The 23438-nt window shown below is 35.3% G+C and overlaps 2 protein-coding genes across 3 annotated transcripts; both read left to right on the forward strand.

Moving 5' to 3' along the window:
- Positions 1-944: 944 nt before the first annotated feature.
- On the forward strand, positions 945-7830 carry LOC124406959 (odorant receptor 13a-like). Its single transcript, XM_046882702.1, has 8 exons — positions 945-963; positions 1925-2372; positions 5676-5964; positions 6049-6148; positions 6242-6352; positions 7031-7186; positions 7551-7597; positions 7686-7830. Exons 1-8 carry the CDS (start codon positions 958-960, stop codon positions 7687-7689), a joined length of 1161 nt encoding a protein of 386 aa, XP_046738658.1. The 5' UTR covers positions 945-957; the 3' UTR covers positions 7690-7830.
- Positions 7831-14586: 6756 nt separating this feature from the next.
- Positions 14587-20134, forward strand: LOC124406960 (odorant receptor 13a-like). 2 transcript variants are annotated; one of them, XM_046882703.1, is made up of 7 exons: positions 14587-14614; positions 15652-16099; positions 19080-19368; positions 19453-19552; positions 19652-19762; positions 19835-19990; positions 20065-20134. In XM_046882703.1, the coding sequence occupies exons 1-7, from the start codon at positions 14609-14611 to the stop codon at positions 20113-20115; spliced, it is 1161 nt and encodes a 386-aa protein (XP_046738659.1). In that variant the 5' UTR covers positions 14587-14608; the 3' UTR covers positions 20116-20134. The 2 variants fall into 2 exon arrangements, with proteins under 2 accessions (XP_046738659.1, XP_046738660.1); XM_046882704.1 differs by lacking the exon at positions 19652-19762.
- Positions 20135-23438: the final 3304 nt, after the last annotated feature.

Here is a 23438-nt window from a genome sequence, read left to right on the forward strand (position 1 = left end):
AAAAAACGCTCATATGTTTTTCGTATATTTATTTTTTCATGCGGGCTGCATTACAAAACTCAAAACAGGGTTTACAGTTTTCGTCTTTTTGTATGGTTAAGCGAATTTAATCGAAGTAAAAACTGGCACATTTTAGAAATGCAGAATATTTAGTTAGAATATGAAAATTTCATAAGCGATGAAGGTTCAAATTATTGTGTCATATGAACGTTTTGAGTGAAAATCAAGATTGTTTTAGAACAATTCGTTTCTAAGACAAAAAAGTAATATGATCGTAGCTGAAATTAATGACTGAAAACAAAAAACGCTTTGGGCTGTTACGTTGAGAAAAGTAACTCGGCAAGAGTGTTTGACCAAAATCTGATATCCGAAATTTTGAACTCTTTCGACTTGTTCGAGAATGAACGATAGATATGCATACAGTAGAAGTCAATTTCAGCTAATATAATGCAGGCTACGGCAGGAACGCTTGCAAAAAAAAAGTGTACGATAATAAAATAAGATGTGACGAGGAATCACGTAGTTTTTCCCTATCGTGACGTGCAGAACTGTTTATACTTCCACAGAAAATTTTGTCATCATCGTTACGATATTCGTCATAGAGAAACCTTCAGTAGTTGCATCTAAAAATTTACAGAGAGATATTGCGTCGGAGTATATTCATAGCCTACTTTTACATGCGTATGAATATTTCCAAGTGTATCAACTGAACATAAGTTAATCCTAATGTAGTTAAGGTTAACGATCATCCTACACGCCATCTTTGACGTGAGATCGATAATGTCCTCATAAATTTGAAAATGCACTAAATTAGACGATGCTCTTTTCTCGGTTCGATTGGCGTCTGCCTTCTGTTCAAATCGCCAATCAAAAACGAGACGGACTTTTCTTCGGTTCAATCGTAGGGCGATCATTCAGTCCTTCGTCAACCTGTGAGGACGAAAAATCGCCTCCACGATGCAGGTCAGGGTTCAGGTTTTACTTCTTTAGTACTTCATGACTTGCTTAACATATTTTGATAATTTCAGTTGAAATAGATAATGTATTGATGAATTTATTCGCCAGTGAAAGTGTTTTGCCTCCCACAGTGCGAAACTAAGAACAAGTATTGCGATAATATTATAAAGTATTCAGTTTTCATTCAAGTTATTTGTCAACTTTTTTCTTACATAATTTGTATGCTCCTTTGTTATTTGAGATTCAAATAATATTGGCAATTGTTTTCAAAGGTCATTCGTAGTAGCTTACAAAAGATACGACATGAGTTTGCCAGACAATCTGAGAGTATTTTTATGTTACAAGACGTAATATCAGTATCAAAAATCAAATATGAAGTTCACGCGGAAGACTTGCAGAGTTATGAACAAGTGGTAAAGATAAGAGATGCAAGCTACTTAAACGATTAATGCCGAATGACTTTACAGTGAAAGTGCATTAGAGTAATTTGTTTGCCAAGAGTTACAACCAAGTTCAACGAACCTGGGAAAATGAGATGAATTATACTATAAAGTAACCGAAAATAGAGATCTTGTATTTCAGGTTATTCAGATAAGATAATGGATGCTTGTACTTACTAAATAACACGAAACCGGTGTGAACTGGCTTGCCATAGCATATAGTTGGGAAATTCGGTAATCCATGATCTTTGCTTGTGTGTACAGTAGTTTAAATACTAAATTCTGTCACAGCTAACTCGCAGCACGAGTTAAGAGCCTTAAACATATTTTCATTGTTGACAAGAATGGTTGATTAAACAATGGCTAAAAGTGTGTTTCAATAATGAACAGAGGACAAATGCAACCTCATCTTTAGGTTATCGAATTGATTGTACTCGATGCAATTTTGATTTCATAAATTTGGAGCGTCAATTTTTGTAACGTTTCAAAACCATCCATGAAGCTTTGCATTTTATTTTTTTCAACAGGGAAACGAAATTGTCAAAGTATCAGACCTGCTGGGTTGGACTGAACGCATGTTAACGCCATTCGGCATGTGGCCTAAGGATAAACATGACCTACGTTTCGCCGTGAGTTTCGTATACATGGCCGTTCACGTGGGCATGGAATGTGCAGATTTCACGCGTCATATGGGCGACCTCCAAAATCTGTTGGACAACTTGTCCGAGACGACTATCTACATGATTTTATTTGTGAAAGTGATCGTTTTTCACAAAAATCGGATTCTAGCCCAGATGATTGACGCCATGAATGAAGATCGTGCGGATTTCAAGAACAACAGAAGCATCAACGAGCAACGGCTGTACGCCACGTACAACGCAATGGCGAAAACATTTTTCAAAATTTTGGTACCTCTGGTATTTTCTACTGCTATTCTCTACTATTTGAGGCCTCTGGCTGGAATCATATTTGCAAGTAAGATTCATTGATTACCATACGATAAGTTAATTCGTCATTTTTCTAGGCCCACATGTGTATTTAGGTATGTGTTTGATGAATTTTCTGTCCAACGATTTTCCAGATGGAATTAATGAACGGGTTTTACGTGATTTTGATGGTAAAATCAATCGATGTGGGTTTTACCGACTCAGAACTGGTTAGAACTGAGTTGAGTTTCAGCTATCGTTGGGTTAATTGTGAAAATTGTGGCAAACTTTAGGACTGATTGTTTTAGGCCAGCCGATTTTTCTATTTAGATTTGCTAAAAACGCCTACTCAGAAAAATTAATTCCATAAAGTAACGATAAATGCAAATTCCGAAATTATTGGACAGTGCTGAGAGCGGACCTTTTCGTATTTTGGACAAGATTTTACTTTGGCATAGTGATAAACAGAAAATCGGTATCTTTTTTCAACCAGCAATAAAAATTTTATAGTATATCAACACCGCTACATTTTTTGAAAATATGATAAGGCAGTACAGAGAAAATTTCAAATCATTGTCACCATAGTGATTACAGATGGTTATTCAAACGTTAGGCACTTTTCTGTTCTTGCTTTCTCATAATGATTGGAAATATTCCACTTTCTAGGGTATCAAAAAATTGTATTCTTTCCGGGCAAAGTGGGTCGGTTTAAAAAAATGTCGAAAAAAAAACGCACCAGTTGATTTTTGAGCTACTCCACTTTGCCTCAGCTAATCTTACTCTGAAATTTTCATATCGATCTAAGGCACTGATGGAGAAAAGACAGGTATTTTGTCATCCATCGATTACTGTGCAAAAGTATGTTTTACTATGAAAAGACCTCTTGACGAAGTGGACTGGCCAAAAATCAATACTTGATATTTATTTAGTTATGAGGGAATCGTAGGGTTGGTACCTTGAAAAGCAGTAGTTATCCTGACCAAAGAAATAGACTTACTTTGGCATAAACGCATTGATCCGTTCATTTTCATTTGACCTAGAGTATCCAAAAACATATGATGGAATCGATGATGACAGAGAAAGATGAAAGTGGTCGGTATTTGTTAATCGAGAAATTGGTGATTGCATACTTTAGTGAGTTCACTATAGATCTTATTTTAAAATTAGCTGTACCCAACCATAATTTCCGGGACATTGAAGTCATTTTTAATTTTATACAATCCTTACAATGTAAGAGGAATCTGAACTGTTATGTGAAGTAGTTTGGTTATTTATAACCAGGTAAAACTATAATAAGCTTATTATTATGAGACTGAACAATAAGCAGAGCGTACGTGCATTTGAAAGAAAGAAAATTTGAAAAAAAATAATTAAATTTGAATTTAAAAGTCAGGCACAGTGCTTTTACATACATAGCTCAAAAAGTCTAATCAAATGACATAACGTTTAATTGACAGTCAATATATTACCGAATTTATGGATTAACCAACCCACCTATAATATATTAGTGTATATAGACATTGTTGTCTGTCGAATACCAATTGAATCTCAAGATAAAATACCATTTATGACTAAAGAGGTTGAGACAAATTATAAAAACATCAGAAAGTAAAATGATCACTATGTTGAATTTTGACAAACGCGAATATTCACTTCCAAGAAATTCAAAATGCAAAAAGCTAAATTGTTGTAAATTCAAAATATAGAACGTTCAAAGTAGAGAAAACCAAAATATAGAACCATCGAAATCAATAAAACTATAACAAGCACGTAAAATAAAGCTCGTGCATTTTTTATTGACTCGTTTCATCGAAAGAACATAGCCTAAGTTACTGGAGAAAGAATTTGAAAAATCGGCCGAACAGTTTTCAAGTGATTCGCGAATAAAAAACATTCAGGCAATGAATTTTATGCAATAATGTTGACCGCAATGCCTGTCACCCAGGTAGGCAGTCCCATGTTACGGGAGTGAAGTGACAGTTGCATACTTTCAGGCGTCAATTTATTATGATTTCTTTCAATTTGCAATTTGCAATTAACGAATCGAGATGAAACAAATAGTAGGTCGTTTTTGGGAGTTTCTACTACGAAACAATCTGGGGTTGATTGAAATCGGATGAGTCGTTTTTACGCCAAGTGGGAACAATTTATTGGATAAATAAAATGCACGTCCAAAGATTAAGAAACACCAACTTTTGAATTTTTTACCATTTTGAAGCGAAATTTTAAATGCAGCGTCTATATGTACAAATAACAACAAATAATAAATCGCATCGATATGTAACATTTAGAGATCTTCTGAGCTCACGAATACAATAATTTGGGAAATAATCCATACACTATTTATTATTATACAACGTAAGTAATAAATCGTATCGACTTTTGGCAAACAACCTCAAAACACTTGTTAAAACAAGTATATATAAAATATAAAAAATCCACTTTTTAATATTTTATTTAAAAATCATCTGACGTTGAAAAAATACGGATATTTTGGATATTTTTCGAGTGCACATGCTCATACTCATACAGAAATGACGAGATATTGTTAATATTTAAGACGAAAATTATTCGTTCAAATAACGATTGCTTGAGGGAAACGACATTTGATAATTTGAGACTAATAAAATCGACGGAAATATTATTTTTGAAAATAATTGGCAAACCAATTCAAACGTTGGTGTAAAATCAATATCTGATCTGTTGGACACAGTTTTGATTTCATTTCGAGTATACTATTATCTTTTGCACTTGTTCGTTATCAAGTTCTGTTATACTCATAATGAAATGACAGCCACAAGTACTACACAGCTAAAATATAACCTCACTTTCAACTAGGTTTCAATAACCGAGAATCTATCCCGTGTAATTTACTTACCATTAATTCACGATCCGTTCAACAATCATGCTTCAAATTGATTTATAAATCAATTTTTACGGCATGGGCATTGAAAAGTCCACTTTTTGTGGCAGTTTTCGTTCCGTAAAGTGACGCTTTATACGGCAGCGGACAAAGTTGCGGAATAAAGTCTTTATTCCGCAGTTTTGATGCGCAGTTCAAAGTGCGCATCCCAAACTGGCGAATAAAGTAGCTTCGTCGAACAGATCGCGACATAACCTCACTCTTCGTTTTGCTTTTCAATGCCCATACCGTAAAAAATATTGTACGTGGCATGCCCGTAAACCGTTTTTTGGCTCGGATAATTTCAGTACTCGCTTCCGGCTCGCCTTCAGCTCGTCCTGAAATCTTTATTCTTGCCAAAAAAACAGGCGGTTTACGGGCATGCCACATAAATAGCTATTATGTTCCGTACATCGTAAAATCCTTAAGAGAGAAAACCCATTTTTTCAGAAGTTCACAATGGTAAGAGACCCTACGTTTTACCGTACCGGACTCGTTATTCGTTCGAAATCACAGAGGTCTACACGTATGTTTTGGCCTATGTGTATCAAGGGGGGACATTGCCTCTAGTGACCGTTGGCTTGATCGGATCCGACGGTCTGTTCATAACCCTGATGCTGCATATATGTGGCGAACTTTCAATATTATCCAGCAAAATAGCTGCTCTTAAAGAAGATGAGGCAAACTTTCAACATAGTGGGATTCGGAGCATTGTTAAGAGGCATTCACGTTTAATATGGTGAGTTAATGTGTTCCAATAATATTTAAAACCAAGAGGTGAATGTCGTTGATTCCATTTCTGATCAGAATATGAAATTCCTAGGATGGCGGAGAAAATGGACAAGGCATTCACCATTGTTTTGTTGGGGCAACTGTTTGGCTCTTCCTTGCTCATTTGTCTCAATGGGTTCAATGTGATTGTGGTAAGCACTTCGCAGCTAATCGTTTTTCTTCGTGAAATTGAAAAGAGCAACGAAAAGAGACCTGTGATAAAATCTTATTTTTCCATGTGACAGAATTCCGAAAGGGTTCAGAAGACCAGTTTGATTACTTTTGCCTTCTACGAGGCCTCAATGCTGACCTTTCTCTACGCCTATTGTTTCATCGGCGAGTGTCTGATACAAGAGGTGAGGTTATTCAAACTCGCATGATAAATTGCAATTGAATCAAGGATGAATCAATTTGACCTTCTGAACTAAAATTTTGGAAAAGAAAAAAGATCGTTCGAAAAATTTGTTAGCAATGTTATTTTCGTAATATGTGATAGAAATAAATCTGAGTAAATTCGAAAATCGCAAACTAGAATATCATCGATTTGAGAAATCATTAATTTCTGGTGTTTTTGATCTGACGTTTTTAGGCTTGTTCTCAGAAATTATGTATTTGAAAAAAAAATTACAAGTAGATTACAAATGTTCATCATCAACTAAATTCGTGCATTTTAACTATACTATAATGTAAGATTTTTTCAATGTTATTAGATGATTTATGGGAATTTGACAAGTGATCAAAATGAGCCGAAAAACATTAGTATCGAGTCCAAACCACCGAGTTTAATCAGGTTGAACCTTCCAATTATAAAATATTTTCTCAAATTGTTGATACCTTAGTTTTCCTTACTTAAATTCGCTCATATTCTTTCCAATTACATACATATTAGGGATGCTGTTTCATTGCGTTCACTGTCACTGACTCAAATATCATTCCCGATGATATTTCAAACGATTTTTCATCCTTACCCAAGTTCGAACACCCACGATTCGGATGATCCATCCTTAGGCATAAAACCAGTCATTATTTCTCAGAGCAAACGCGTTAGAGATGCTTGTTACGAATGTGCCTGGTATGACATACCGCCACATCAAGCGAGGGATCTCATCATATGCATGGCCAGAGCTCAGCAGCCTCTTTACTTGACTGCTGGAAAAATTTACATCTTTTCCTTGGAGAATTTCACCCAAGTAAGTCGTAATCCATAATCTATTTGGATCTGACCGTACGGTACACACGACGTTCAATGCAGTGCAATGAAGAAATGTTCGACGATTATGGACGTCCGGTTTCAATAATGCAGTATGAATCTATTCAATATTTCATCCCTACCTACTTATGTCTATATCCAGACATTGTGTTTTGTACCTGACTGCGTAGTACGGATGCATAGAAACTCAATCAATTTCCCGCACATGCATATGACTGCCGTCTATCAAGGTATTTACATGGATTAAAAATTTTCCGATATCATCTAACTCAGTGGATTTATGCGCGTGAGTTTGCCTTTAATTTATATGAAAATTAATAAATCAGTTTGATGTATTGTTACAGATTATTAAAACAACAATAGCGTATCTTTCCGTGCTGAGAACTTTAACGTGAGTGAGTGTGTAATTTTTTTAGAACAATTCTAAAAAAATCTTTCGAATATTTTCTTCACGAGCACATTATTTTCTTTATCTATAGGTAATACGTTGGATCACTCGCCTGTTCGTCATTACTTGCGAAATAGTGCTGGTGGCAGAATTTTCTATGCACCGATTGAAGACACTGGCGATTTACTATAACAGAGTAATTTGTTCGGATGACTTCGGTCTTGACCAAAGCCAAGGAAGACCAAAAAATTATATGAATACCATCCATTTTGTTTGATGAACTTTTATTTACTGGTGAATAAAATTAATGAAACTAATCTTTCTCAGTACGAGAAATTAGCTTTTTCTTTAACGGACACTCAAAAACCTCAGATACATAGCAAATATAATGAATCATCGACAGTCCCGATAATCCGCGAATCGTTTCTCCAAAAGTGTCCAGTTAGTACTTTTACCTGTTATGGTATGCTAATTGATGATATTTGGTTAAAAATTTATGAAACAATAGCCTAAGATATTCAGCAAGAAATAAAACCGGGAATTGAATGATGGAAAAATTTTCTTGCTTAAAAATATAAAAAGTGATTGATTTCAATGTTGTGAGTTTTCAGTTATTGCTATTACAGACTTATCTATGAATTAGTTTTTTAATAGATAATAAGAAGAAAAATTTAATTACGAATTACTTTTTTGAAATTTGTGTTATACGAGACAAAGAAAATCATACGATACTCGGACACGCATACGAACTCAAGTCTAAACCCAAGCTTACCTTGCAGCTGTGGGTTTCGACGTGAGCCTCTTAACGTGTCAAGCCGCTAGCGTCGCTGCGATCGAGGGATGCCCGGTGCGACAAAGATAACGATAGTCGCGCATGCGTATCACACGAGCATAGACCGTGAAGACATCAGTCACATGCACGTGTAGGTTATGTTTATGTACCCCTCGATCGCAGCGCCACCTGAATTTTTCTGCAATAGTTGAGTCACAGCCTCCTGTTGAAATTCTGCCTGAGTTACAAGACTTGTGTGTAAGACCGTGCTCATAGCACAACTCATGCATATCCAATAAGCCATTTTCTAGTTAAATTCAAAACTAATAGCTACTATTCACTGTCTTTTTGCGGTGTGTAATCCTGTGCAAACGATGAGCATGTTTAAAATGATTATACTTTGTTCGATTTCACACTTCGATACTTCGATACTTCGATTTTTCATTTCACTCAGAAGAGTATTATTATAAATTTACTGAACTAGATGTTATTTTTCTTCAGTACTTAATTTAATATTGTCATTAATTTATGTGCATAAGCAATCACATGTATGTAATGTTGTGAAATTAAATATTCAACAATGCTAATATGAAAAAGTATCTCTGTACCTTTCGAGAAAATGGTCTTGTGAATAGGATGAGTGTGAAATTGAACCAATCTTCCAGATTTTTATTTCATATATTGAAGTATCAAAATCTAAGCTTTTGTTTTATATATTTAGAGATCTTCGTAGCTTACCAACGTAATACATAATAATTAGATAAATAATCAATTAACGACTATCCTGTAGTAATATTAACAATTAGAATTATAATTTTCCTGCCAACTAACCTCTTTAACCTGAAATTTATTTTTTCTGAGGCCAAAAGTGTTTGGGATGCTTTTTACAAATGTGTCTGGTAGGAAATGCGACGATCCCAGTGTAAAGAGTTGATTACATATATGCATAGCTGGAACTGAAAGGCACGTTTTTTTTCATCTTTTCCTTAGAAAAATTTACTGTCGTAAGTCATTATCTATTCCAACGGTGCCCGTATATTATAGGTTTATAAAGCTCAATTGTCTACGATAATGGGTATTGAGCTTAAATAATGCAGCGGAATTCTGTTCAATATTTCATCCACGCTTACCTCCGTATCCAGCAGACATTATGCATCCGTATGCATAGATAATAGGCATAGGAATGTTCGAGCAAAGTGAATTTACTCGATATTTCAGATTTCGAATCTGCAGATATTTGAAAAATTGGGCTTTGCCAATTTTGAAGAAGAGGTGAAGCAAGTTTGAACAATTCAAAAGGTCCAAATCCTTTTCAAAAGTTTTCGAAGATAAGTTCTTTTTGTGTATTTTGATGAAGGATTAATTCAGTTTAATTATTATACAACAATTTTCCGTGGAAATTTATATTTTTATCGATTACCAGGCGGAAGAAGGAGCTATTTCCCAAAAAGCGAAAAAACAAACGGCTCAATTTACGAAGCGTGCAAAGAACGGTCTGCAATTTAAATATAATGAATATATTGCAATAAATTGATTCTAAAGTATTATATTAATTATCATATATAACTAAACGCGATAAAAATAATAATTTCCACAGTACCTTTCATCACTATACAAACCAATTCTGGACTATACAACAAATTACTGGATGTATTATCAAGTATGATCAGAATCTTTCATCGTTAAAATTCTCTTTGTTTCATAAAATGGTTTCTCTATTTTTCATGAAATTCTTTTACATTGCATTATCTTATTGGTTTCATAGCAATTTGAATCGAATTTCCTATAAACGTCGTATGAACTCTTTCTGAGTCCTTCGATTTTTGTCAATTTTTTTTTTTGTTTTTTTTTTGACAGAAGTATACAGACGAAGAAATCGGAATATGAAAATTTTATATACTCATAATTCGAATATGAAATTGTGTTGATTTCAGATTTTCACGTCCAGCTGTTTCCGATACCATCATGGGACTTTGTCGAAACTTGAAGTATTGAATTTTTTCGACACGAGGTCTCTTTTTGAAGCTTGAAAATAAATACGATTCCACGGTTATTTTTGTTTTTTTTCTGTCTTTCTATGTCAATTAAAAATAACTCTGTTTTTACGTTTCAGACAAGAATTACGCACCCCACCTTTGCCACCAAAAATTTTTTTGTTGTACTCCTCAAACGTTTGTTAAAATACACTTATAATTTCTAGAAGCTTCGTTGTTTCTCTCCCTTTTACAAAAATCGCCGAAAATCATCTTTGTTTAGACCTGTGACCCAGGACACTGCCTTAAGGATTTCCGTTCATCGTTCATTGACATGGAATATACTGAGAAGAATCGGTGAAACTCAGTAGATTGAGCCTTATATATAGAATAGAATATTATAAATACAATTAAATTTAATTATTATGTTCATACACAGCCATTCACTCAGCTTGCTCAGTCTTATCGTTTCTTTTTCGCATATACTGGATGGGCAGAAAAGAGAAAAACGGATCGACTTGAAATGTGAATAAGATCCAAACGAGTTTCTGATTTTTGAAAACTTTTTTTTCCCTTGAAATTAGAAAAACGAATATTTTATTTCGCGTTTGAAAATATGAAAAATCTTCATTCACTGTTGAGATACACGCTTTTGAAAAACAGGTTTTGCAAAAGTCACTGAGAAACTAAAAAAAATTAATGTTAACGAATGTTCAACTCAATTTCCTTCTGAAATTGCGATTTGAAGATTTACTCTGGGATTTTAGAAACTCTCCAAGATTCTATTGACATGACATGAAACCTTTCTTGTAAAATTAGAATCAAAGCGCGCGTTTCAAAGTTGAAATTCTGTTTACGAGAGACATTATCAAGAAATTCTACTATCAAAAAGTTGTCCGTAAATATTGTTGATAATTTTACCAAAATCGATTCAACCGACTACCAACCATCATTCAGTTACAACGAACATTTTGAATTTTGCGAGATGGCGTTGGGACTGATTTTTTTCATACTGGCGAATCGCCTAGAGCATCACATTTTCAGTCGTGGGAGAGAATTTTTCACCGATCCGTCATGACTCATCATTTAAGATCAAAATTAAGTAGAAAATTTTCAATATTAATTTTTTTCAGCCTCCCAGCGACTTTTTCAAAACGCAATTTTCAAGAGCGTGTATTCTAGCAGCGAATAAAGATTTTTCCGATTTTCAACCAGGACATGAGAGATTCGTTTCTCTAGTTTCAAGCAAGATAAAATTTTCGAAAATCGGTCAACGCGTTCGGATTTTATTCGTGTTTCAAATAAGTTCCATTTTTGTCTTGGCCACCCTGTATACGTTTCGTTAAAAGAGCAAACCCAGCCATGACTTTAAAAAATTCATCGTTTCTTTGCATTTTATTTAAGTAAGACATTTCGAGAATTTATGTTAAAATTTTTAAATTTATGTGATACAAATGCACGGAGTTATAACTAAAATGCCACATTTGCGAACAGTGGGCTGAAACAATGTTGGCGCATGCGCACAATGAGAACCTCTATTTTACGCACTAGGGCTTTCTTTGACGCATGCGCACTTTCGAATAAATCAATTTTAAGCACTGTATCATTGAGCGACAGTTACCTAACCACCGTTAACACGTTGTCAATGGCACATTGGAAAGTTTGAGTTGAGGAGCAATTAAGGTGTCGCCCAGGGCGTGTAAAACTGGGGTAACTTCAAAGGTAACTTACGCTCAATATCAGAGTATGTGAGATCGAGTTATTGGAAAGTGCGCAGTCTGTCAATGAGCCAAAGAAAGGCCTAGTGTGTGAAATATAGCATTTCAATTATGCACGGCGCCGTTTTACTGCACTGTTCGGAAATGGGATATTTTATACACTGTTTATAGGCTTTGAAAATGAAATTTCGTAAGCAAGTGTTTGAAAATATAATATTTCGAAGGTAAGTCGAGCGCGGAAGCTGCTGTACCAGAATTAAGCAGCTTGATGTAAGTTAAATAATGATTATTTTATTTAAATACTTTTGAAACCTTCAACGCTGTTTTGTCAAAGTAGCACTTTCAAAATTGGTGTCTGTGACGAATTGATGATTTTTCTAAACGTATACGGAATCGATTTCGTTCCAGATTGGAAGAATCATTTTGCAGTAAATCAGGTTTTTTATTCATTTACAAAAAAAAAGTGATTTTGTAGTCAAAAATCGAAATTTTCACTTCGAACGTCCGTCATGTTAGCCCAAATAAAAATTTCGAATAACCAAGCGGTTAAAGATTCTTATAAAGATAAAGATAATTGGACGTATTGTAGAAATCTTTTTGATTTTTTGATTTCATATGAGTTCTATGCTGTTCGTAATCAGAGTCTATCGCAAACTTCGAAAACATGGTTCGCGAGTACGTCGACGATTTTTGAGTAACGCGGAAATTAATAGGACAAAATAAAAATATTGAGAAAGGATGAATAATTTACTTCTTGGAAATTTATAAATCCACTCGTTTTCTTTTACCAATGACGTCATGTTTTTCAAATTTCTTGTATATAACGTTTTCATTAATTTTACCGGATCTTTTCGAACGAATCTTGCAACTATTAATACTTTTTGATAAAATACTGTGCTCTTCTATCATCTTTATGGTAAAATAGTTTACAAGTCTAACCTATAATTCGCAATAGTTTTCGAATTCAACAATAAATCTGACATTTCTAACGATCAATGTCACAATACAGTGAAATCTCATATTAGATACTAATAGTATCTTTATATATAAAAATCCCATCAGGATTTTTTAAAGGACAAAGAACAAAGAGTTGTACGTCATTTATAAGTTACATAAGTTTTCAATAGATGGCGGTGTGAGTTGATCTATTGATATATGTATTAAGGTACTTATAAAGACGCGTTGTATACCTCGAAAACACGGGGATGCAAAACTCCTATACCGCTCAAGCGATCAGAGTGAAACTTGGGCAATTAATGCCTTATTTTGGCAAAAAGTGGAACATCTTTTTACTTTTTCAAAATTTGGAAAAAAAATTTACAGATTGGTCACCACCCACAGAAATTAACTGAATTTTTACAGTTGCACGGAATGGATCGAACTATCCAGTATGATGCCACTCGGCGGTGATGAAACACATATTTTGAGCCCAGTCCCATGAGATTTGATGGTGAAATGACGAAATGGCAGCTGATCTGGTTTTCGATTATGAAGAACACCAAAATCTCATTTTGGCGACACTTGTTACCGATCTTTCACGCCTCCCGGTAATTTTTTACCGACATGAAACGCATACATTATCGACATGCGCGTAATCTCGGTAACAAATGTCGCCAAAATGAGATTTTGGTGTTCTTCATAATCGAATACCAGATCAGCTGCCATTTCGTCATTTCACCATCAAATCTCATGGGACTGGGCTCAAAATGTGTGTTTCATCACCGCCGAGTGGCATCATACCGGATAGTTCGATCCATTCCGTGCAACTGTGAAAATTTGGCCAATTTCTGTGGGTGGTAACCAATCTGTAAAATTTTTTTCAAAATTTTGATAAGTAATAAGACGCTCCACTTTTTGCCAAAATAAGGCATTAACTGCCCAAGTTTCACTCTGATCGCTTAAGCGGTATAGGAGTTTTGCATCCCCGCGTTTTCGAGGTGTACAACGCGTCTTTATAAGCACCTTAAGCATCCAGCACCACACTCAAGCATCCTTTGTTATCTAGGTTGTGTAAGTATTCAATAGATGAGGCTGTGTTTCAATTTCAAACGTTTCCATGATGCTACATTCTATTTCACGTCACACGTCTTCGCGTGGATGGGATTGATAGTATTCTTATCAATTACTACGAATTCCGAAAATTATAAATCGATCGTCGGCCATGAAGTCCAAACACGAGACAAAGGTACGTATCTTCGGTCTGCTTGCAGCTTCAATTTTCTCACTGCATAATTGAGTAAATTAGATTTTCCGCGCAAGTAGATATCTCGGAAGAGTATTAAGTGGACATAAGTTAATTCCTAGATAACAAGGCTCCTAGGTAACAAGGCTCAACGATCATTCGGCACGCTATCTCCGACGTGGGGTCGTTGCATTTCGCGCACCATACGTAGGATGTACTGTCCTCATGGAATTGTCCTTGTCTGGGTTATGATTGAGTTTGTTTCCATGCCAATCGCCAATCATAAGCGAGATACGATTTTTCTTGGCTTGACAACGTTTCATCTTGCAGTTTCGCAAGAACCTTCAACTGCGAAAAATCGAATTCACGATGCAGGTGAGGGGCCAAGTTTCACTTTTATTACCCACGATTATCAAACTATTACGTGCTGACGTCTGGATACTTAACAGACGCGTAGATTTTCATTAGTTAATATATCGAAAGTGAAGGAATATTCGACGAGTAATGCGAAACACCTATGGAATCACTTTTTGCATACCACTTTTCTGCAAATTCTGTCAGAGAAACAAAAATTTCGAAAACTGAAACTATAACACCGCAGTTGAAGAGATTATTCGATTAAAAATGATTATTTTATTGTTATTTTCATTACGAATTAATCATAAATAACGAGCAATGAAAATGCAAGTCACGAAATACTCAAACTTCAGGCCACAGCTTAAGTAAACCGAATAAAAGATGTTATGTTTATGCCCGACTTGATTCTGCGATTGCTTTCTCACTCAAAAAATTTTACTAAGTTACTTTTTTTTCAACCCGTTGTCATTTGTTGAACATATGATTTTTCAAGATTGCACTAATTATGTTCATTTTGATCAACGAATTCTAATATTCAATTGCCTATGATTCTCATCGGGTACTGTGCTTGCGCCAAATATACGTGCCCCTGAAATGATCAGATCCAACATGTCTTAAGAAAGAGTCCACGAAAAGTAGCCTAATTTTCTAAATCCTCACCAACTTCTGGTATCTACAGTGTGGGCAACTTGACGTCAAGTGATCTTTCCATATTACCTGTTGTACCTTTTTCTAATACTTGGTTTGATACTTTGGCCTTGGCTCCTGATACTGCTACATAATGATCCTCTTCAAAAGTTGCTATTTTTTGCTCCGATTGTACTGCTGTTTGTTCATCTTCTTAGCCCTTCGCTATCAAGGTTTTGCAGTATATTTCCTTTTCTGGAAGTTAAATTCTGCTTATTGTTATCAGGTCTCCTATAACGTGTAATCGACCCTGATGCTGTTGCTTGTTAAGTTCATCTTCCATGTCTAAAAAGTTTATGAACCGTTTCAATTTCCCCTCTACTTGTACTGATTTTCTTTTTAATTTGATTAAATATTTTTTCCAACAGGAGTATAAATTCACAGAAACAACGGATTGGCTAACTAATACTGAGCGAATTTTGACCATAGTTGGTACTTGGCCCAAGAATAAAACTAACCTACGGTTTATCCTGAGCCTCGTGTACATGACAATTTTCGTAGCTATGCAGTGGACAGACTTCGTATGTCACATCGACGACCTCCAGGAACTCGCGGACATTTTATGTGAGACCGTTGTAGGGACGATGGTTGTTATAAAATTATTGGTTTTTTACAAGAATCGAATATTAAGTGAGATGATCGATGCGGTGAAACAAGACTGTGAAAATAACAAGACTCAATTGAGTCCGAGCGAGAAAAGGAAATACGCAATGTGTTATTCGAAGGGAACAACGTATGTAAAAATTTTCACATTTTTCGTCGGGGCCACGTGTGTCTTTTACTACTTGAAACCTCTTCCCATAAACGTACTTGCAGGTAAGATTATCTCATTCTTTCAGCAGTTGAATAGGCCTGATTTTGAAAGATTTGGTTGTCCAGTGTGTACTAGACTTTAAGACTCAGCATCTAAAGGATTTACGTTTCTTAACATTCGTGAAAATATGTTTATTGTTAGAAAAAACTAGCAGACAACTGAAATCAGTGTTAAGGAGGTTCGTTGGCCAGAAATTGATATTATCGATTAATTTTGTCGAGAAATATTCGTATATTCAGTATTTATCAAATTCTTATATTCGCAATAAAACTCTTTTCAAATACGAACATTAAAAATACTGTAATTATAAACAATATGCTTTGTTTCAAATCGCTTAAGAATGGTTGAAAATTGAATAGATTTGTCAAATTTCATTCTTCAATGGCTCAATTTATTTAATACACTATTTTCTGTCAGTTTGTTTGTAAAACACTTTTTGTTTTATCACGTTACCACCGTTAAATATTAAATACTATCGAACTGACTACTGAAATAAAATCTGTTGTAGTTAATTTGTGGGAATTAATTTTCTGAATAAACTAAGCTATTGCAGATCGAAATTGAACAATTGACGGATATACTAGGTTTTCAATTATCCTAATTATCAATATCTACACTTTGTAAAACAATTTTCGCAACTTGGGAATATAATAATTTTACAAGTACCCAATCCCCACGAGTATTTCGAGGCCATGAATGGTATTATTGCTATCTTCCAAGACGCAGAAGGGACAAAAAAGATCTCGATAGACGTACATTTTGCAAGCAGCGGTTCCGTCTTTCCTTTTTTGATTTTCACAGTTAGTTCTTATAAAAAAAAATCAAGAATTTTGGAATTAAACTATCATCTCGATCCATAATCATGGCATTCGGATGAAATTACTTTGTAGTATAAATCTGTTCCCCAATATCTGCAATTTGTACCACCTTCAACCGTTCGTTTGCATCTTTACTCATCTCATTATAGTCATTATCCTACCATGCGGTATTCAGGATGTGATATTTTATATCCAGGAAACATATTAGTGATGATCCTGTGCTTTTCAACGCAACAAAAGTTCCCATCTCCATATCTATTAAATAACTTCATTATAATTGTTTCATCACAGGGTACATAGTATTTCAGAATTCCTTTTAGGAAAATATATTTCCTTCTTTGCCGAGGTAATATCAGGATTCAACAGACAGCTTTTACTTCGATTTGTAAGTAGTTTGAAAAAGTCACGAAAACAACGTCCATGGTATCTGGCTTTAGATGTAACGAGGTCGATTTCGTTGATTTAATCCTTTTTCTTCTCTTTGGCTCAGCTTTTGGTGTTACGTTTTTCCGCCATTACAAGCAAAGATGAGTATCTCATAGAAAGTGTTGTCACATTTTTATTGCGTTCCGATATTTTTCATGTTTTGTTTGTTCCTTCTCGGAACTGGCGTCAGAACCATAAATAAGACAGAACTCTCTAAAATTAAATGTAGATGCACGGGAATGTATCTCTCAGGAGAACTAATCGATGGACCTGCAACAGGTTCCTTCTCTCGTGCCCTTTTCACGTACGTAAAAACTATACGCCTCATATGAACCTTACGGCACTCTAGATGAACTGCTACCATTGTTAAGGGGGGGGGGGGGGGGGGGGTGGACAAGTATTCAAAGTTTCCACCGTTTCGCTTTTTACTAGCCAATTGCAGGGTTTTGATTCCACGTGACACAACCACAACGGCACAGTCATTACGTCTTTTCGCAAATGGAACAACTTTTCTCCATTTTGAGATATTACAAAACAATGTGCACTTACCTCAGTCAGGGAATGCAAGAATGGAGGAAAATATGAACTCAGACTCAATTCACGATCAACTGCACTCGACTAGCTGCAGCAGGTAACTGATGTCTAGAGCGAGGGGAGAGTAGAACGAAGGTTTCATGACCCTTCTTTCGTTTGAAAGGATTTGTCCGACCGTTTTTACCTGGCGGAAATTCCGAAAACTCCCAGGGGCCGTCATAGGGCATGGGGATGATACAAAGAATCGGTTGCATGGTTTGAATTTGTCTGCCCCATGTTCAAAGCACCTTATCGGAGACGTTTCAAGCGCTGTGATCTTCTACACTTGATCAAGTACAAACTGTTTCGTGCCAAACCACGTGTCTTTATATTTACTCACGATTTTTGTTTCTTATGTAACATTATCTCTCTATTTTATTCTCTACTATTTCCAGCCTCTTTGGTTTGCCATTTGTCATGCTAGGTCGCCAGATACACTCTTGAGGTCCTTCATGAGCAGAACTCGTGGGAGCGTGGTGGTCGTAAAAAAAAAAAAAAAACTATTCTTAGTCACTCCTGTCAAGGAGGGGTTAAATTTCAACCAAGCACAGACCTTACCACCCCCGCACGAGTCGTCTGCATGAAAATGCAACAGTTTTGAAAGAAAATCAGTATCGAAATGGTCCTCAAGGCGACATCACTTACTCATTGGAATAATGACAAGTTCGTCAGGGCGGAATACAAGAAAGACAATGAATAATTTGACACTATTTAATCGTGTAAAAAACTCGTTTTTGACTTATTTATGATGAAGTATATTCTATGCAATTAACGAGGAAACCGAAAAATGGTGATTCTATTATTTTCCAAAACCTAGTGTGAAGGAAAGTTTGAATTGAAAAGTAATGCAGGTGCAACTGATGGTGCATAAAATTGAGTTATTCTAAAGTTAGCATGTACCGAAGAGAGCTGTAGTGTGTAAATAACCCAGTTTATTTAAACAATAAACAGATGTTATTTCCCATAAAATCCCACAACATTCGATGTTAGAAATCACATATCAATAATTACCATCGAACGGTCGTGCGGAACTTATAAAAATGACGACGAAAAAGTGTAAATCATAGTAATTTTCAAAAGTACTTTGAATACGTCAATCTTACACACTAATAATACAATATTTTCAAATATGCACGATCAAAAAGAGAGAATGATTTTGTTTTAGCAAATCGAAATGATTCGACATCTCTGGTCTTACCGTTTCGGACAAGTTTGTCCTTTAAAAGAACAGATGCCTACATGTATGCCTTTTTGTACGCGTGCCAAATGGAGGCATTGCTTCAGATATTTTTTGGATATGTCGGCACCCATGCATTACTCATGACTCTGATGATGCACATATGTGGCGAACTGTCGGTTTTATCCGAAAGAATAATTAATTTAAAAACGGATATGGAAAATGGTCAACAACGCGAAATCAAAAAGATAATAATGCGACATGTACGTTTAATATGGTGAGTGCGTCTGACCAAATCATCGGTTACGAAAGGGGACCAAAAGTATCAATTGTACCTTTGATCATGAAACGAAATTTTCAGGATGGCGAAAGAAATAGACACCGCATTCACCGTCGTCTTGTTGACTCAAGTTATATGCTCTGAAATCATGATATGTGTCGCTGGATTTAACATGATTGTGGTAAGCTGTATGTGCACACTGTTTTTGCCTTTTGAAAGATTTAAAAAAAGATATATATATATACTAATTGATGGTGAAATCTCATAATATCTGTAATAGAATTCCGCAAACAGTGACAAGACAGCTTTTATAACTTTTGCTCTGTACGAGGTTGCGGCATCGGTCGATTTGTATGGTTATTGTTTAATCGGTGAATGTCTGATATTGGAGGTAAGGATATTTGAACTTGCGTTAAAGGAGTCTGAATCGAATAGATGCTGCCAGTACGAAATTTGTTTTCAGAGCCAACGCATCTCCGATTCCATTTCTGACTGTGCTTGGTACGAGATGCCACCATCCCAGACGAGAGATTTGATACTAGTCATGGCCAGATCTCAAAAGCCACTTCACCTCACTGCCGGAAAGGTTTTTGTTTTCTCCTTAGAGATCTTTTCTGAAGTAAGAGTGTTATAGTATATCAAGCACAAGCAGGTATGTCACATATGATGATTAACAAAGACTGTACGTTACAGTTCATGAAGACATCAATGGCATATTTATCAGTCCTCAGAGCTATGACTTGAGTGAGTTTGTTCAACGAATTTGAGGGTAACTTGGTGCGCTAAGAATCTTGGAAAAAACTTATTAACAATTCAATTTGGTTTTCACAGCAATGCATGAACTCATCTATCCACGAGGTGGGAGTCGAACCCAGTGGTGGTGTAATTGGGCACTTCAATAGTCTTACTAGTCTTAGAGAAATAATTATAAGATAATATATATATAGACCTCGTCATTTCATAGGTAGTTGATAGCTTTGGCCAAGTTACACGTTAGCTCTTACCAATAGACTTGATTAAAAATGAACGGAATTATTATAAAGTTGATGTACGTTGTCTTTTCACGACATTGTCTTAATGAGAAAGTTAGATCATAAATTGTGACAAATGTAATACATTATAAGTAAGAATTTTACGCGAGAAAGTTACGTCACTGGTGATGAATGACACAACGTATCAATTAAATTACTCCAATATTATGCACATCATATGGAATAAAGTCTGGTACAAACGTGGAAGGTTACTGTGAGGCCCCAAAGGTTGGCAAAGTACGCAATCCCTTCTTACGATGGTTTTGAGACAAATGTAACAATGGAATCTAATCTAACAATAGAACAGTGAGAAGACATCGTGTAAAACAAACAAATTATGTACATAAAGTTGCTATTTAGGTGATTGGTCAATGATATGGCATTTAGGTATTCGACGGCTCTGGTCACGTTATTAGCTTTGTCTGTTCATTGTAAAATGATCGGAATTTAAATTCAGATGATGATCTCTGACAGAAATTGTCTCTTCGGGAGATTATCGCATTGTCTTTTGAAGACACCAGGGGGACGCGGACAGGTAAAATCAGATATTGCTATACACGTAACACTAGTAAAAACGTATGAACTAAATCACTTGAAGATTGTGCGCATCGTATGGAAAATCTGATACCTACGGGCTGGATATTTATTCGTATCCATTTTCTCGTTCGGACACTTTATTATCCAAGCCACTTTCTCGTCTCGAACACGGCATTGTCAGAATACTTTTTCCGTTCCGTATGGTACGCATACCGTCACAAGTGTTATGTTTTCTAATACTGCGTCTCATTGGCCGTCGATTACCCGTATTTCCGGAAAATTCTGTCCGCAGACAGCGAAGAGCAAAAGGCCTACAATAGGGTCAAACTTAGGTAACCAGTATACATCGTATCATATCTGATTTTTCTCTGTCTCCCATATTTGTTGTAATGGATCACAGGGAAAAATCTACTTTTTTTATAAATTGTTTTCAAACTTCAACTATGCTTCGTAAATTTAGCTGAGCTAACAACTTTCGGAAATGGTATAGTTCAATTTCTAATTATTTGTGTAAAATGAAGCAATGCTATACTTTTTTTGAATCCAAATTCATGTGTCGAAGGTACACTATTGGCTCAATACTTTTTGACAGGAAATGTCAGGGGATTTTATTTGACCAAAATTGTCGCCACTCTGTTATGGAAATTTGAATATAGTTTACAGGCTTAGTAATTTCAACAAATTTAATATGATCTGTGCCTAGGTTTACTTCAGAATAGATAGAAAGTATACATTGAGATTGTCTAGTTTCATTTTCACCCGATTGGTCACTAGAACACTGAACACCAGCGTTAATGGACATAAAAAAAAATTGGACGCTGTTCTGGGCACGATATTAATTAGAAACAATATGATTAGATAGTGCAGTGATTTATCAGACTGTGCATATTTGAGATTTTTGGTCAATATTTCGAAAATATGGTTTCGTAAAACAAAAGATTTCTCAGATGCGACACGTAACCCAGCAAACAAAATTTTGTGTCTTGTTTTTCTTAATAAAATCAAAAGAATAGTGAAAAGTTTTATAGAGCTTTATCATGACTCAACTCAATGATTTCCCAAATCACTTATAGGTATGAAGACTCGATATATATGGAGTTTGCACACATAGTAACATCGAACTATATGAGGGGGGTGGAGGTACAAAAACGCGAAAGACCAAAAAGTCGACCGGACGGAATCCCGAAAGTCAAATTATCAACAGCTTATAACATAGAAAAACCATAAATACAAAAAGTTGTCTTGTAGAAAATTCAATTTTGCAAACACAAAAAAGTATAAATAAATTTGTAGAGAATTTGTTTTTTTTTCAGAATAGGCTAGATTATGAAAGGTAAAATGCTGAATTGCGAAAATATCGAATAGTCCAGAAGTCACCTTTTCAAATGTCAGACTCCTGCCTTTTTCGAAGATGTACGAATCCGAAACCCAATAAGACAGAATGGACAAGGTGCTGAAAGGTTGCAAGACGTCGGAAACACATTTGCACGTATTCTTACCAACGTCACCAGTTGCAGCTAATAGATGGCGTTACGTTTGTGAAGTGACCCTGATGAAAATGGATGTGCAATAAGATGTCCAAGAGATCTTTGGGAAGTGTCCGCACGCTTTACGAAGTGTTTCGTCACATTTGCAAACATTTTGAACCATGACCACTTCCGCACACTTTTGACTCTTGATTCGTACCCAAAGAACATCCGTTCAAATTCCCAGCACATTTAGTGCCACCTATTCCACACATTCTAGTGACATTTCTGATCTTTGTCGCGTAAATTATTTGAAAAAAAAAAAACATAAAAGAAATGCTATTAAAAATATTTTTTCAAGTTTTCATAATTTAAAATTTTTAAATTGGAGGCCCACTTTCCAAATTCATTTAAAAAAAAACAACAGTTTTTCAAAGAGTTATTCAAAAAATAAGATTGGGCTCTCCTTTCTCACAGGCGGCGAAACATTCCAAAGTGTAGTGTACGACAAAATTTTAGGGCAACTTTTTTTTAGGCATATGTGTATTTCTATCGTGCGTGTGAGCGTAGAGATATATACATCCTCAGTCCAAGCTCTCAATAAGTTCCCTCCGTATAAGTTCATACAAGTAACAAGCATTTGTCCAGTTCATAGGTGCAAATTGAAAGATTTTTCATAATTTCTTCGAACGTTTCTGTGATTCGCTTAAAAATTTAGACATCGAAAGACGGTTTTATAGATTTTCAAGAATTTGATAGTTCCCCAAGAGCCAAATTTAAGTGAATTTTTTTATCATAATTATTTAAATATGTATTATTCGAAGTGACATTTTTCTGAATTCCACTGAATATTACGAAATAAGTAATTATTATTGAATCATCACGCAGTCTGATCATAAGAATGTATTAAAATTTAAAATGAACTGAGGTACGATTGATTATTAACAGAGTTTAGAGTTTCAAATCACATATTGGGATATTCGAAATTCTTTGCATTGAGAGCATCTTGTTAATATTTTATGTTTTTGGTTGT

This window comes from Diprion similis, chromosome 6 (assembly GCF_021155765.1).
Source record: "Diprion similis isolate iyDipSimi1 chromosome 6, iyDipSimi1.1, whole genome shotgun sequence".
NCBI lineage: Eukaryota > Metazoa > Arthropoda > Insecta > Hymenoptera > Diprionidae > Diprion > Diprion similis.